The 15,112-nt window shown below is 32.0% G+C and overlaps 1 protein-coding gene across 6 annotated transcripts in view; it reads left to right on the plus strand.

Moving 5' to 3' along the window:
• Window positions 1-15,112, plus strand: part of LOC123702927 (sodium/bile acid cotransporter-like) — a 49,060-nt gene that overhangs the window by 17,774 nt on the left and 16,174 nt on the right. For all 6 annotated transcript variants that reach the window (XM_045650780.1, XM_045650781.1, XM_045650782.1 and 3 more), the window contains exons 2-3: window positions 3,862-4,038; window positions 6,146-6,298. In XM_045650780.1, the coding sequence (XP_045506736.1) occupies window positions 3,876-4,038; window positions 6,146-6,298 (316 nt within the window). In that variant the 5' untranslated portion in view covers window positions 3,862-3,875. The remainder of the gene's footprint in view (window positions 1-3,861; window positions 4,039-6,145; window positions 6,299-15,112) is intronic.

Below are 15,112 nucleotides of genomic sequence, written 5' to 3' on the forward strand. Positions count from 1 at the left end.
TTAACATTTAGTGTTTATTTCATGTCAATCGGTTCGTAAACAAAAAAGTTATAACCATTTAAGTATTCACGGCGAACATTTGCTAAGGCATTCTATTTATTGTACACTGTACAGTGTACGATATAAGTTATCTGTTACAGTTATTCCTATAAATGTCCAGGTGATCATATCGAAAGTCCCCAAGGGTGGGGGGGAGAGGGGTAAGCTGAAGTAGTAGGGGGGAAGGGGTCAAATTAGAATTATGTTTTTTCTAGGTAAATTTTATACATAAAATGTCCTTTAAATTATGTCGATTGTCGTATTATATTTTTAACTCCCGACGCAAAAAGATGGGTGATGAGTGTTTGACAACTATATGTGTATAATACATGTTTGTGCTACCGTAGCTCGCTAACAGGTAATCCGAATTTGATGCGGTTTTTTTTGTTAGGCAGCATATTTTCAGACGCTGGTTCTTAGATAAAGTGTAGTTATCAAAATAGGTTCATCCATTTATTATATCTAGGTATATAGGGGTAAAAGTGAAATGAAAGTGAACGACCAAATGAAAGTAACAATAAGTCAAATTTTATCAAAATCGGTTCATCCATTTATTTGATATAGGTATAAAAGTGGTAATAAAAAAATGAATTTTGTCAAATATACTCAAGTGACATATCAAATGAAAGGGCATGACGTGTAAAGTATAATTAGACATATTTAATCAAAATCGGTTCATCCATTTATTATACCTATATATGGGTAAAAGTGGGAATGAAAAAAACAAATATTGTCAAATATGAAAGTGCATAACGGGTGAAGTACAGTTAGTTATATTTTTATCCAATTCGGTTAATCCATTTATTAGATTACAGCGGTAAAAGTGGAAATGAACAATAATCGAATGTGGTCAAATAATATACTCAAGCGGGGCATATGAAAGGGCAAAGTGTGAATTACAATTAGTCATATTTTATCGAAATCGGTTCATCCGTTTATTACATTTAGGGCACTTTAGGGGCGACAGTGGGTATAAATAAACCGAATGGAGCATCAAACGACAGGATATGACGTGTACAATGTACATATAGGTACAATTACGTATAGATATGGTTTACATCAAAATCGGTTCTGCCATTTACTAGGGGTGGAAAGGAAAGGGTTAAAAATCTGTGAAAGAAGAGGAGATATGGGAGCGAGAGGATAGCCACACCCTGGAAATTTTGAACTCTACTCAAAGCCACATAGGCCTGGCCCTTGGAATTTTTTTTTCCTAAATGTACCACTTCTTTTGCCACTGTGGTCCATTACAATTTGGGCACGGTTACGGCCCAAATCAATATGATGTAGGAATGTAATATGGAGGTACATTTGATAGTTCGGTCTCGCTCACTTGAAAATATTACATGAAAATAAGAAACAGAAGTTTAAAAATTTAAAAATTAAAAAAAAATCCCAAAGCAACGAAGATAAAGGAATAAATCATTTTTCAAACTTCCCGACGATCTTAAAAATTAATTACCATTCTAAAAAAAAATATTTATAGAGGCATATATGATATTTACAGCCCCGACGACTTTGTTTTTTTTTTATAAATATTTAAAATGGTATTTATTTTTAAAGATCGTCGGGAAGTTTGTGAAATTATTTATTCCTTTTTCTATGCACTTTTCTTCGTTGCGTTGGGTTTTTTTTTATTTAATTTTTATTGCACGGTCTAAACGGTTTAGTTACTACAGACGTGAGACAGGAAAGATCTGATTTGGATTTGGTGCTGGATTTGATAAGAACTGAGTATCGATTAAGCTGATCAGTTGCTGCACGATACATTGTTAATAACATCCATACAAGGAAGAAAGAAATTTGCTCGCCTCAGTGGCGGTACGTTCATACAAGCCGAAAAGCCCGGCTTGCCTAAGGAATTCGCTACGAGACAGGAAAATACCCAAATTCACTTTTGAATATTCGCGCGAAACGAGCAATTCAAAATTTGCTCCGAAATTCAATGAAAACTCACCAACAAACAATGTCGAATTCGAGTCAAACTTTTTAATTTCATCCTTCTTGCTATCTAAATAAGGTCGTACTTTGTATAAACAGTGCGGTGTCCTTCTTGAGTGACATATAGTTCTCTCGCTTGCACTCGTGGGCTTTTACCGGGCTTTGCGCTTATCTCTTCTAACGTATGAAATTTCGTTGAAGTAGCTACATACCTATCTATAGAATTCTATAGCAATTTGTATAGCCAACAAAGCCGGGCTTTAACAGTGTGAAGATAGTTACGATTGCGCGTCGTGCGAACGAACGTCGTGAATATTATTGTTAGTATAGTTTAGCGCGTGATTATACCGGTGTAATTTAGATTTTAGGTTAAGTTTTTCGAATTTTGTGATAAAATAAGTGTCGCGACACAGATTGTATTGTAAATTGTGATGGTTTGCTTTGTGCTCAGCGGGGAAAGGTAAAATCATTAAACTTTACTGTAAAACAACGATAAATTTCTGCATCAAAACCAACTCCCGATTTGTGCAGTAAGTAACATAAACCAAATTTTAATTGTAATGTTTACGAATTAATCGATTTCATGAATGAGAATTGGTTAGAAGAAGCCTTCTGATGAAACTTGCACATATTTTGGTATTTACGATTCTTGCTAGTTGTTCTTCCACGGGAGCGTGCTTTCTCAGCGTTAAATCGAATTCATAGGTAGGTAGGTACGTATTTAAGAAATACACAAGGCCAAGAACGCCTTTCTGAATTAACAATGACTGTCATTGAGAAAGCTGTTAATTGAATTAAAACAATCACATACGTACCTACTTCTATTCTGATGTTATAAAATATTTCCTTCAGAAAGATCGGCGTTTTGAATTAGAATATAAATGATCTGTACAATTATTTAATATAATGTCATACAGATTATAATTTATAGATATAGATTTTAATATGATTGTAATGGTAAACGTTTGACTCAACTGTTTGCGGGCGCGCGTGAAGATTTAGAAGATTTCATTCGGTATGTTCACATTTTTTATAAGTTTTATAACGAACATAGGTATCTACTTAGTAACACAGTGTATATCTAATTCAAGAAAAGGGTACCCAGCAAACACTTCGAAAAATTTGGGCTTGCCCAGTCCTTACACCCTAGGCACGCCACTGGCTCGCCTCCCCCCTGGTGCTTAAAAATAATATGACATAATGTAAAAGAAATACATAGAAAATTAATAAGGCATTTATTTTTTTTATTTTTTAGCACAGTTCGGTAATAAATTTTACTATCAGTTCTTTTAATTATTTATGGTAGTAGGTACGTGTTTACTCAATAATTAAGTTAATTAGCAACTACTATGCAGTCACTATTCCACGCGGACGAAGTCGCGGGCACAGCTAGTTCATAATATATACCTCAAATTTGTAGGTACATATATCATATCCTTTGTATGCTATGATTATAATTACTAGTATAATAATAATTAACCTTCAAGGAAAAAAATAAATTAATTGAATCATATTTTATAATATATTTTGCATTGAATATTAATTTATACCTAATATTAGAAGCGTTTTGTTTGTTTGTATGTCACGTTAAGAATTTAGATGAATTATTTATGTGTATTAACTACAAACATTGAAAATAAAATAATATTTTTTTTATTATTCTATAATATTCCGAAAAACGATGTAGGTAATAAAACAGCTTTGGCATTTTTAGGAATATCAAACTTCCTACGTAAAAGTGTAGTCGTATGCCTCTCATTTTCTGCTATAAAGTAAAGTACCTAATAACACAAGCGAAAGCTTAGTATGGGATCAGATCGTGCCGTGTGTGAAAATGCCCTGAAATATTTATTATTTATTTATTTATTATTTTGTCCACAGTGCTCACGTCCAGAATGTGTCCTCTATGGCCGTTACATCTCATTATATTGTACTTGCTAGCGCTGGGTCCGCTATGGGTACTGTGCCAATCCGTACCCAACCTCATAGCATCGTTCAATCCTAAGGAAATCGAGCTAAACATGGGAGATAACTACTTCGTGCATGTCAATGTATCAGGTTAGTAAAATATTATATTTAATATAAGAAACACCCACAATGTGTCCCCTATGGCCGTTGCATATGTTCATGTCGTATCTGTAGCGTTGGGTCCGCTATGGGTACTGTTCCAATCCGTACCCAAACTCATAGCGTCGTTCGACCCTAAAGAAGTCGAGCTGAATATTGGAGATAATTTCTTCGTGCATGTTAATTGTTAATTTATCTGGTTAGTAGGTAAAATATTATATTTAATACAAGAAACACCCACAATGTGTCCCCTATGGCCGTTGCATCTGATTATATGTACCTCCTAATCATTTTTTTTTACATCTCAACACAAAAAAAAACGGAACGGAATAAGTTTCCTAATACGTTCAGAACATTCCACTACAGAAGAAGTAAATAAAAAATGCAAGTAAATAATTCTTTAATTAAGTAAACGCATTGCAAGTTAACGCATATATTTGAATGAAGCGATACGATAATTATATCCTGTGTATATTTTACATAATATACGAAAAAAAGCTAGCTTTTAAGAATGTGTATGTTAACTTCCAAAGCAAAAAATATAAAGTACCTACCGACCTTCTTAATATCTTAATTTATGTAGGTAGTTTCTATTTTCATAAAAATAACTTAGTATTATTTTACTTGGGATTTCCACTATAGTAGCTGTTCAACTTTCTACTGCCCAGCTTCCTCAGCCAATCCATCTAGTTACCAACATAGTAAATGAATAATGAGCCTTGCAAAAGCGACAAGATTGAAAAGAAGAACAGCTGTCAGTTTCTATCAAATGACAAGTGATAAGGGGAAAAATCTTTGCTGTTCTGACCTTATTCTGACATATAGTTCAGGATACATCGCCCATTTTTGCAAGTGACTACTATCAAGCTGATTTTCCGTTTGTAGCTTTATTTTGACGAGACACCGAATAATTTCGTGTACGAAACTCTCGATTGTGGTAGCTAACAGAGATAACAAGGATAAAAATTTTTGATTTGATGGTTCTCAAATATTTATTACGCAATTTGTAGGACAATATGTCTGTTGAATTATATAAACATTAACTAAGTGAAAACAAAAAAATCAGCTTGTTAGTAATCATTTATGATGACCTCGTTATCGATACACTTTGGAAAGGGGGACTCTTTGAACCAACCATAGATTTTGTAGGACAAATATTTTTTTGAATAATTTAGGTAATTATCTTGAGATTGAACAAAAAAAAATTCAGTTAGTAATAAATATTTGAGAACCATCAAATCAAAATTTTTTATCCTTGTTAGGTATATCTGTTAGCTACCACAATCGAGACTTTCGTACACGAAATTATTGGGCGTCTCATCAAAATAAAGCTACAAACGGAAAATTAGCTTGATAGTAGTCACTTGCAAAAATGGGCGATGTATCCTGAACTAATAGCTTTTCTTATAAGGACTGTATTCACTGAGAGGAAATAATTGCGTATCTTGTTCTAGAAATTATCTGCTTTTTGCGACATAAATAGTTTGAATTTACGATTAAATGTCAATTTGCTGTGTATGGAAGTGTTTATGATCGCTGTGACATGTATTTATTAAAGGACGACGAGGACCTATGTAAATCTAGCATTGCTACACACAAAAAATCTAATACTATTGCTGTAGACAGCTTAATCTGGATTCTTATATACAATGTTACCTAAGAAGCATATACAAAGTCACATAAGAAGTCAGTTCTTGCTATATTATTTGCCCTGAAATCTGCTAACATGTTTATTCAATTTATACTGGCATTGCAATAATCCGATCGATACAGTAATTTAGAAACAATACAATTAAATAGATACAATTAAGAGCTATCAGGAAAATCTGGCAAGAAACATTAAGAAATAGGGTAGAAGATATTGATAATGATTGCCGAAATTCTTCCAAGTGTTTGTATTGCAATATGACATCATATATTTACGTCGTTTGCAATACAAACACAGAAGAAAACGAAGAAACAATAGGGTAGATGTTGATAATAATCGATTCTATTCCCAAAAATTCTTTAAAATGTTACTAGTGTAAAAAATATGTTAATATAAATAATAGTGAAGAAAGACTTCTTCTTGAAGCTAATACAAAAGATGCATTTTCAGGTACAGGCCTCAAACCAAATGACGAGATAATAGCAAGGGTGGACAAAACGCACATAGCAGATACGGAGTGGAACACGACGTATCGTTTGACGGAAGACGATGCGAATGGCGGCCTGTTTACAGGATTATTGAAAGTCAACGCTAATTTTATAGGTAAGATATTTATAACTTTATTAGGTACTAGCTTCCGCCCGCGACTCCGTCCGCGCGGATGTCGGTCTTCGCGTGGATGGTTTATTTCTCCATTTTGAGTAACTCACAATGACATCTTATAAATATCTATTGGACCCAAATACGGCTAGGACTATAATAATACGCAACGTGTGTTCGCGGTTCTACAGAACAACGTCTATGGATAAAACTGAAAAATTAATTTAATTTTTTTTCTACGTATTTTTCCAGGATAAAAAGTATCCTATTTTACGCCCAGGATAATAAGGTATAATTATACAAAGTTTCATCGAAATCGAACCATTAGTTTTCACGTGATGCCTTCACATACAGACAGACAGACAGACAGACAGACAGACAGACAGACAGACAGACAGACAGACAGACAGACAGACCAAAAATTTTTTAATCACATATTTGGGTTTGGTATCGATCCAGTAACACCCCCTGCTATTTATTTTTTCAATATTTTCAATGTACAGAATTGACCCTTCTACAGATTTATTATATTTTTTTCAATATTTTCAATGTACAGAATTGACCCTTCTACAGATTTATTATATTATGTATAGATTAATTACTCCCGAAATATTTTTCTCAACTACAAAAAATATATTGCAAGCATCATTTGTTCACTGTACAATCTACTATACTATTTATAAATCCAATCTGTATCAAAATGTATTGAATTATATACAAGTATTCCTGCTCTAAAGTATAATAAATCATACCTTCAACTTCAAGAACTGTAAGTTCAGTCAAGCTTCATTGCATACTCGCTTTAACGGTTCAGACCGGTCTTGGGCAAGCGATATTAAAAGTATTCAGGATTGCAAAATGATACAAATAAAAAACATGCTTTAAGGTGCATTTACATGAGAACAATTTAATAATTGCTATGAGTTAAATGTCGTGACATTAATGGATAGACTCCGTAAGGAAAATAGCATCGAAGATTAGTTCTCATTCAAGAAGCTTATATCCTCTAATACACTGGAGATTGCACTATGACCATTAACTTGAAACAAGAAACTATGACATTCAATGACGTCAGTCATGTTATTTGTCTCTTTCTGTCGAGTGACCACGCTGGTTTGTAAATTCAGGATTTTTCAAAATAGAAAAAACTAAAAATCATGGTCTATAAATAATAACGACATATATTTTTAACAGTATTTATATTTTAATATTATGGTCATACTTTATAGGTAGGTACATACAATTTTAATTGGTATAGAATGATAGTTATAAATAACTTTTGGCTACAAAGCTTGGATATGAACCGATATATAGCATTAACATCCTTTGTAAATAGAGGAAAGTTGTGTTTTGCATCAGATGCTGTTTACCAAATTGTTAGCTACTCAGATCTTCTTTTTAAACGCGTTGCTTCGACGGGTCAATTTCAAGCCAGAATCATCAAAGAAAAACTGTTTATAGCAGCCTTGCACAAATTTCAGCTAACTTTACAAAGTTTATTTTTCAAAAGGTATTTTTTTCTGGGTCGTAATCCTCAGTAACCTTGATGGGCACATATATTTCTTTTTATTTTACTTTTTGGAAAGCTGAAATACGTAAAACAATAAAATATGAGGTAAGTTAAAAAAATATAAATTTCAATGTAAAAACGAACAATCTTATAACTACATGTGAGTGCAATACCGATGTCATGTGTTGTTTCATTACTAGTAACAATCTTTAAAATGGTGTTCTAAATTTTCATCATAATATTGTTATTACAATATATTCTCTTCGCTATCCATAAAAACTCGTCATCATGGTTACCTTACTTGTTAAATCTGTTTATTGAAAACTTGTTGAAAAATGATAAAGTATTAGGGAAATAACAAATTTAACATGACTGCTTACTAAAATGATGCTAAATTAGACAATTTTTGCCATTGAAATGATTCTAAACAGGTAAATGCAGGAGTATTGAGGAATATTGTAAATAACGTAAATATACACTTGCCTGTGAAATTCTATGCCAGAATTTGGTGTCCAAACACTTCTGCAATTTTGCACAATACAATGCATTCTTTATATTCGGAAAATATTCATTAAATAAGCAACAATATTAACTTAAATATTCGAAGCAACGCAATTTTTTTGACACACATGCCATATTGACAAAGTGAGAGTTGCTACAATTTTATTATGGTGACTACCCATAATCAGGGAGTATCGCTTTTTAATAATTGGTTCAGATACTTAGTTTATTTAGCATAAATAATAATTGTCTCATCCAACAATGCTTCTGAATGACGTTGTTGGCAATTTATCAACAAACTCATGTACAAAAACTAACCTTTTGCACAGAATATTACAGCATACATAGTAGCCTTGGGAAAACTTCGTATTAACAGTGGCAATACCAAGTTAGGTGTGAAAGTGATAAAAAACATGAACTGGGCAATATTTTCTTGTTACACGTCAATGTTCATACCGAAATCTCCAGTGTATTAGATATAAGCTTCTTGTTCTCATTATAGCGCCTTTGTTATTATAGTTTTTGTTATAATTTTGCATAGCTCCTTTTTTGTTTTAAAATTTGTTTTTTTTTGTTAATTATCTATACCTGTACTACCTATTAGAAGTGATTTTTTATCTCTATCTTTTTTTAAATCGTTTTCGTCTACTATGAGATTTAATAATTTAATATCGCAGCATATTATGTTTATCTATGTAGTTGTAAATAATATAAACATTTATAAATAGATTGTACAATGTTGATATTACATATATTGTTTAGAGTTGCCGATAAATCTTTTAAAACAATAAGATAAACTACCTACCTCAATGTTATTCGCGAGACTATTTTTTTTTTTTCTTAAAAGAACTCGATCTTTTGCTGTATTCTATTTTGATATTTAAGAGTAATTCACATCATGAAAACCTCATTATTTTGTTTATTTATAAAATTCACATTTTAATACATTTAATTATGTAGTACTAGCTTTCCGCCCGCGGCTTCGCCCCCGTTTTGAAAGAAAAACCCGCATAGTTCCCGTTCCCGTGGGATTTCTGAGATAAAACATATCATATGTGTCAGTCCAAGTTATCCTCTACATGTGTGGTAAATTTCATTGTAATCGGTTCAGTAGTTTATTCGTGAAAGAGTAACAAACATACACATACACATATCCTGACAAACTTTCCAATTATTTATAATATTATGTACCTACTACCTAGTACTCAGTCATCGTTACAGTTGACTCGTGTTCATTCCCTTCTGTTATTATCTTGACGTTTAAATTAATGCAGATGCAGATATTTTAAGCGAATATTGTGAAAGGTTGTATACCTACGTATATCTATTAACTAGCTGTTCCTCGCGGTTTTACCTGCATTGCTCCGCTCCTGGGTTGGATGGGATGATATTATATTAGCGCGTTCAAGCAAACAAACTTCAGCTTTTTATTGAAGTATTGATTTTAATGTTTAATTCACGTATAAACGTAAAGGATTAATTTGAAATTAATGCTTTAACAAGGATTTTCCATTAAAAAGCTTTCAATACAAATCTAATTAATTTTGAATATTTAATTATTATTCAAGGCGTATTCCTGTTTATAATTAATTCTAGTGATTGTAATAATTACATTTGAAAGTTTATGTATAATCGGAAGGTTTATTGCCTTTTGATTACTATATTATGTAATTTCAAAAGAGTCATTAAAAAATTCAAAATCATACTAATATCACAGACTAATAATAATATACTACGTATACAACAGACGGTTCACTCCATACAAAAAAAGTTGCACTATGAATTTGCGCAATTAAAGCGCCAGTGGGGAAAAAACGTACTACATGTTCGATTATATCTCTTGGTCTTTTGCTTTTAACACACTAGATGGCACGTTAAACACAGACTTGAAGTTCTTTTCCTTCCAGAGCCACTAGATGGCACTAATGTAAATATATGTACACGTACCTTTTATTTTCAAGTCTGTGGCGTCAAGTGTCAATCAACATAATAATAAATAGGTACCTACTAAACTCGGATTTTTAAATAAACAAATTAAACTGAGTTATTTATGCCCGGTTCCTATATTCAACGGATCGTCATAGTATCAAAGCTACTATCCGTTTTTCTAGAACTAACTACGAGTCGTTATTACCGTTCCACAAATTTATTTCTTGACGTGCTATCGACGGACATCCGTTGGTCATAAAAATACCGAGCCCTCTTCACTCACAGATGTGCGTTTCGTTATAAGCCAAATTGAAATTAAAATAACACAAAATTCAGGACAAAATAAGTTAAATATACAGCCGAATTATAAACTTTAAGAATAAATTTTCTTATTAATAAAGAACTAATACTAAAGAACTATATATTTGTAGACATCTGCGTGATAATTTTCCTTCTAAACAACCTAATGCGTTACACAGAAAGCAAAAACGGAACGTTTTTCTCGCGCACGCGTGCATTGCTTGTCAGTTGTCAAATTATTGTCATTCATTTCATTGTTGATTGATGATTCATTGTCAAGTTTTATAATTAAAGAATAACAATACAACGACCATTGTTTATATATTTATTAAAAATGGATATTACGCCGGTAAGTACGCCTTTATATTTCTTCTTTAAAATCGTCTGCCGCTTACTTTTTGCTTCGGACACTTTTAAAGTCAAACATATATTTCTGTTACAGAAATCGAAGAAGGCTATGAGTAAAGACGAGATTGCTCAATTATTATAACCAGTAAGGAGACTAATGCTTCTACGAATAAATTAAAGGATGAATGTTGGACTTCGTTGACCAACACATTTAATGCAAAAATTGGGCAAATACCTACCAGGAAAACTTTTTATTTTCAGCCAAAAAATTCAAACATAATAAGGATGATGGACAAATATTATGAAGAAATAATTGAAATACTGAACACACAATAACTAATTAATTTTTGTATATTATTAAGCAATATATCTAGACATACGGTAGAAAAAGAATTTGTTGGGTAGTGCTAAATGTAAATCTTATGTAAAAAATGTATTTAGTTCAGAGAGCCTATTACAGCGTTAAGGAATATAATATAGAAGATGATAATCGATGGAGGGTTGTCGTGTAAGAATCACAGGACAGTTCTTTGGCATATATTATGTAGTTACATATTACTATGTAAAATTAAACTGTAATAAAGAAATAAAACTTTTATTCCATTTTATTATGTACTTTTATTTATTTTTTATTATTTACAATACAATGTTTAAAAAATTGATTTCTACATTGCAAACATAGACATACATATAAATATACTAGTGGTCCGCCCCGGCTTCGCCCTTGAAATACTGAACACACATTAACTAATTAATTTTTGTATATTATTAAGCAATATATTTAGACACACGGTAGAAAAAGAATTTGTTAGTGCTAAATGTAAATCTTATGTAAAAAATGTATTTAGTTCAGAGAGCCTATTACAGCGTTAAGGAATATAATATAGAAGATAATAATCGATGGAGGGTTGTCGCGTAAGAATCACAGGACAGTTCTTTGGCATATATTATGTAGTTACATATTACTATGTAAAATTAAACATAGTTATAAAGAAATAAAACTTTTATTCCATTTTATTATGTACTTTTATTTATTTTTTATTATTTACAATACAATGTTTAAAAAATTGATTTCTACATTGCAAACATAGACATACATATAAATATACTAGTGGTCCGCCCCGGCTTCGCCCTTGAAATACTGAACACACAATAACTAATTAATTTTTGTATATTATTAAGCAATATATTTAGACACACGGTAGAAAAAGAATTTGTTAGTGCTAAATGTAAATCTTATGTAAAAAATGTATTTAGTTCAGAGAGCCTATTACAGCGTTAAGGAATATAATATAGAAGATAATAATCGATGGAGGGTTGTCGCGTAAGAATCACAAGACAGTTCTTTGGCATATATTATGTAGTTACATATTACTATGTAAAATTAAACATAGTTATAAAGAAATAAAACTTTTATTCCATTTTATTATGTACTTTTATTTATTTTTTATTATTTACAATACAATGTTTAAAAAATTGATTTCTACATTGCAAACATAGACACATATATATACTAGTGGTCCGCCCCGGCTTCGCCCTTGGTACATGTTTATGTTTTCTTTCCATAATAACCATCCTCGTACTTCAAGGAACATTATAAAAAAATAATTATCGAAATCGGTCCACCCGTTCACGCGTGATGCCGTGACCAAGGGAAATAGGTCTGCCACTGATATTGATATTGTGCCTAAAGCATAGAACCTCAGCGTCAACAGTAATTGATGTTATGGAGATACCCCATGATTCCTGAAATGACAACATAAATTAGGTATGTAATAAGGTTAGACGTGTTTGGTATAATATTAATGCCTCCATTAAACTAACCTGGCTCCTTTTATTCGTACGTCTGGATAAATTTCAAGAAGTAATTGTTCAACAGATTCTTTATCAAGTCGAAATCTCAATTGAAATTCGTGAGAATCCAGGGTCGCAAAAAAATCCACTCCTTCTCTATAATATATACTCTTTCACGCCCACTATCTTCTTCCGAAATTCGATATAATATTAAACACTTCTCTATCACTATCTGAACTCCACATTTCGATATTGAAGCGGAAACAATGAAATAGTAAGAATTTAACCGCCCGAAATCGACGGGTAAACAAAATGCTATACGAATAGTAACTTTGACAGCATAATGACATTAAAAATATTTATAGGAACGCGATAAACTGTCTTTTCCATACAATATGCTTACCGTTCGTTAATAGTAACCCTCCCATCCGTCAGTAGGAAGCCGTCGGTAAGTTGCTTGACGAGACGTTTTTTATAGGAACGATTTTCGCTTACGCTTGGTTAATTATACTACTATTCGTAACTAAAACGGATCGTTTTTAACCGACTTCAAAAAAAAGGAGGAGGTTATCAATTCGGCCGGTATATTTTTTTTTTTTTTTTTTTTTTTTTATGTATGTACACCGATTACTCCGAGGTTTCTGAACCGATTTACGTGATTCTTTTTTTGTTGGATGCAGGATGGTGTCGAATTGGTCCCATAAAAATTTTATTCGGCTAGGCCCAGTAGTTTTTATTTTATGAGCATTTTTGTCTGTACTCGATGACTTAATTGGAATGTAGCAAGTAACTTTGATTCACTTCCCGGTAACCGATTGAGCTGAAATTTTGTATAAGTGTGTAAATTGGATAGCGATGAAACATTATCATGACATAGAGCTGATTTGATGATGGAATCGGAAGGTGGCCATAGGAACTCAGTAATATATTGACTCAACTTTATCGAGTTTGGGCTCGTTTGATTCGTGTTGAAAATTACACTAAAAAGTATTAAATAAAATTAACTGCGTTAAAAACAACCGACTTCAAAAACGGAAAAGTAAAAAATAAAAAAGATTTGATATTATTAATTGCTACATATTATTTAGATGTGCTATTTATTAAATAGGTTTGAAGTCGGTGCCAAACACTAAGCACTTAGTATTAAGCCCGTGCACCGACATCAAACCTATTTAATAAATAGCACATCTAAATAATATGTAGCAATTAATAATATCAAATCTTTTTTATTTTTTACTTTTCCGTTTTTGAAGTCGGTTGTTTTTAACGCAGTTAATTTTTTCAAATATAGGAACCGGGCATTAGTCACAGAGTACATTATTATGACTGGTATTTAGTTCAGTTTATTTACGAGATTCTGTCAAAACCAAAACGAGAAGCTTTGTTTGTTTTCGTTTTTAATTGTTGACTAATATTTTAAAAATAAGTGCTAAATATGGTTTATGGATGGACTGTGAGGTTATGTAGAATCTACAGGCAGAAAATAAGCTTTATATGGTAAACTGATATTTTCTCAGAACATAAATTTTTACAAACATGATTTTTAATTATTGGTTTATGGATTTGTAACCCAATATAAGATTGTTTTATTACAGACTTATTGCTTACGTTCGCAATAACAAATTTGTTCTGGAGAGGAGAAGAATTAATTCATCCCAAATGTAAATAATAATACGATTCTCCACAAAAACATTGTAGACACAAGATACATTTGCTACTAAGAAGGATATGGGATCATGAAGGATTTCATCTGTTTTAATACCAGTAAAATGGAATGAGCGCCGTGGCCGTGACTGTGTTTGGTACATAAAGAATGACAAACATTCAACTTGAAATTATGAGTGCATTACGGGCAAGGGCACAATAAGTTGCCCTTTGACTAAGATGTACTTAATTTTAAGGAACACGAAAATGGATGGCTAGAATAATCACATACATAGTATTTATTTCTAGTCTGTAGTATAAATAATCAAAGACTACAAAATATAATGAACTATGTCTTTTATATTAATTCTACAGTTTACAGTGTAGTGTGTAATCTATTGTATGTGTGCGTCTAGAATATATAGTCCTGTTGTTCTACAGTTTAAGCAGTTCAATACAAGCTTACAGTCGAGTCAAGTGTTTCATTAACCACCAACCATTGCATGGCAACCCTGCCAGTTTTGTAAATTGTAGTCTACCTAACCTGACTGTTGGTTTTGATTTGTATCACACAAAAAATACTATACCAAATTTCAAGAAATAAGAATTAAATATTTGATTAAATTTTACTACTATACAGGAGCTTATACATGAAACATGACCAAAGCAGGGCTTTGGAGAAAGTGTGTATGGACAAAGACCACAATACATATGGTGCGGACAACTGCATGAAAAGCATGCAGTAAGAGACATTAAATAAATAAATAAATAAAACACATTTATTGTCAAGA

This window comes from Colias croceus, chromosome 24, assembly GCF_905220415.1.
Source record: "Colias croceus chromosome 24, ilColCroc2.1".
NCBI lineage: Eukaryota > Metazoa > Arthropoda > Insecta > Lepidoptera > Pieridae > Colias > Colias croceus.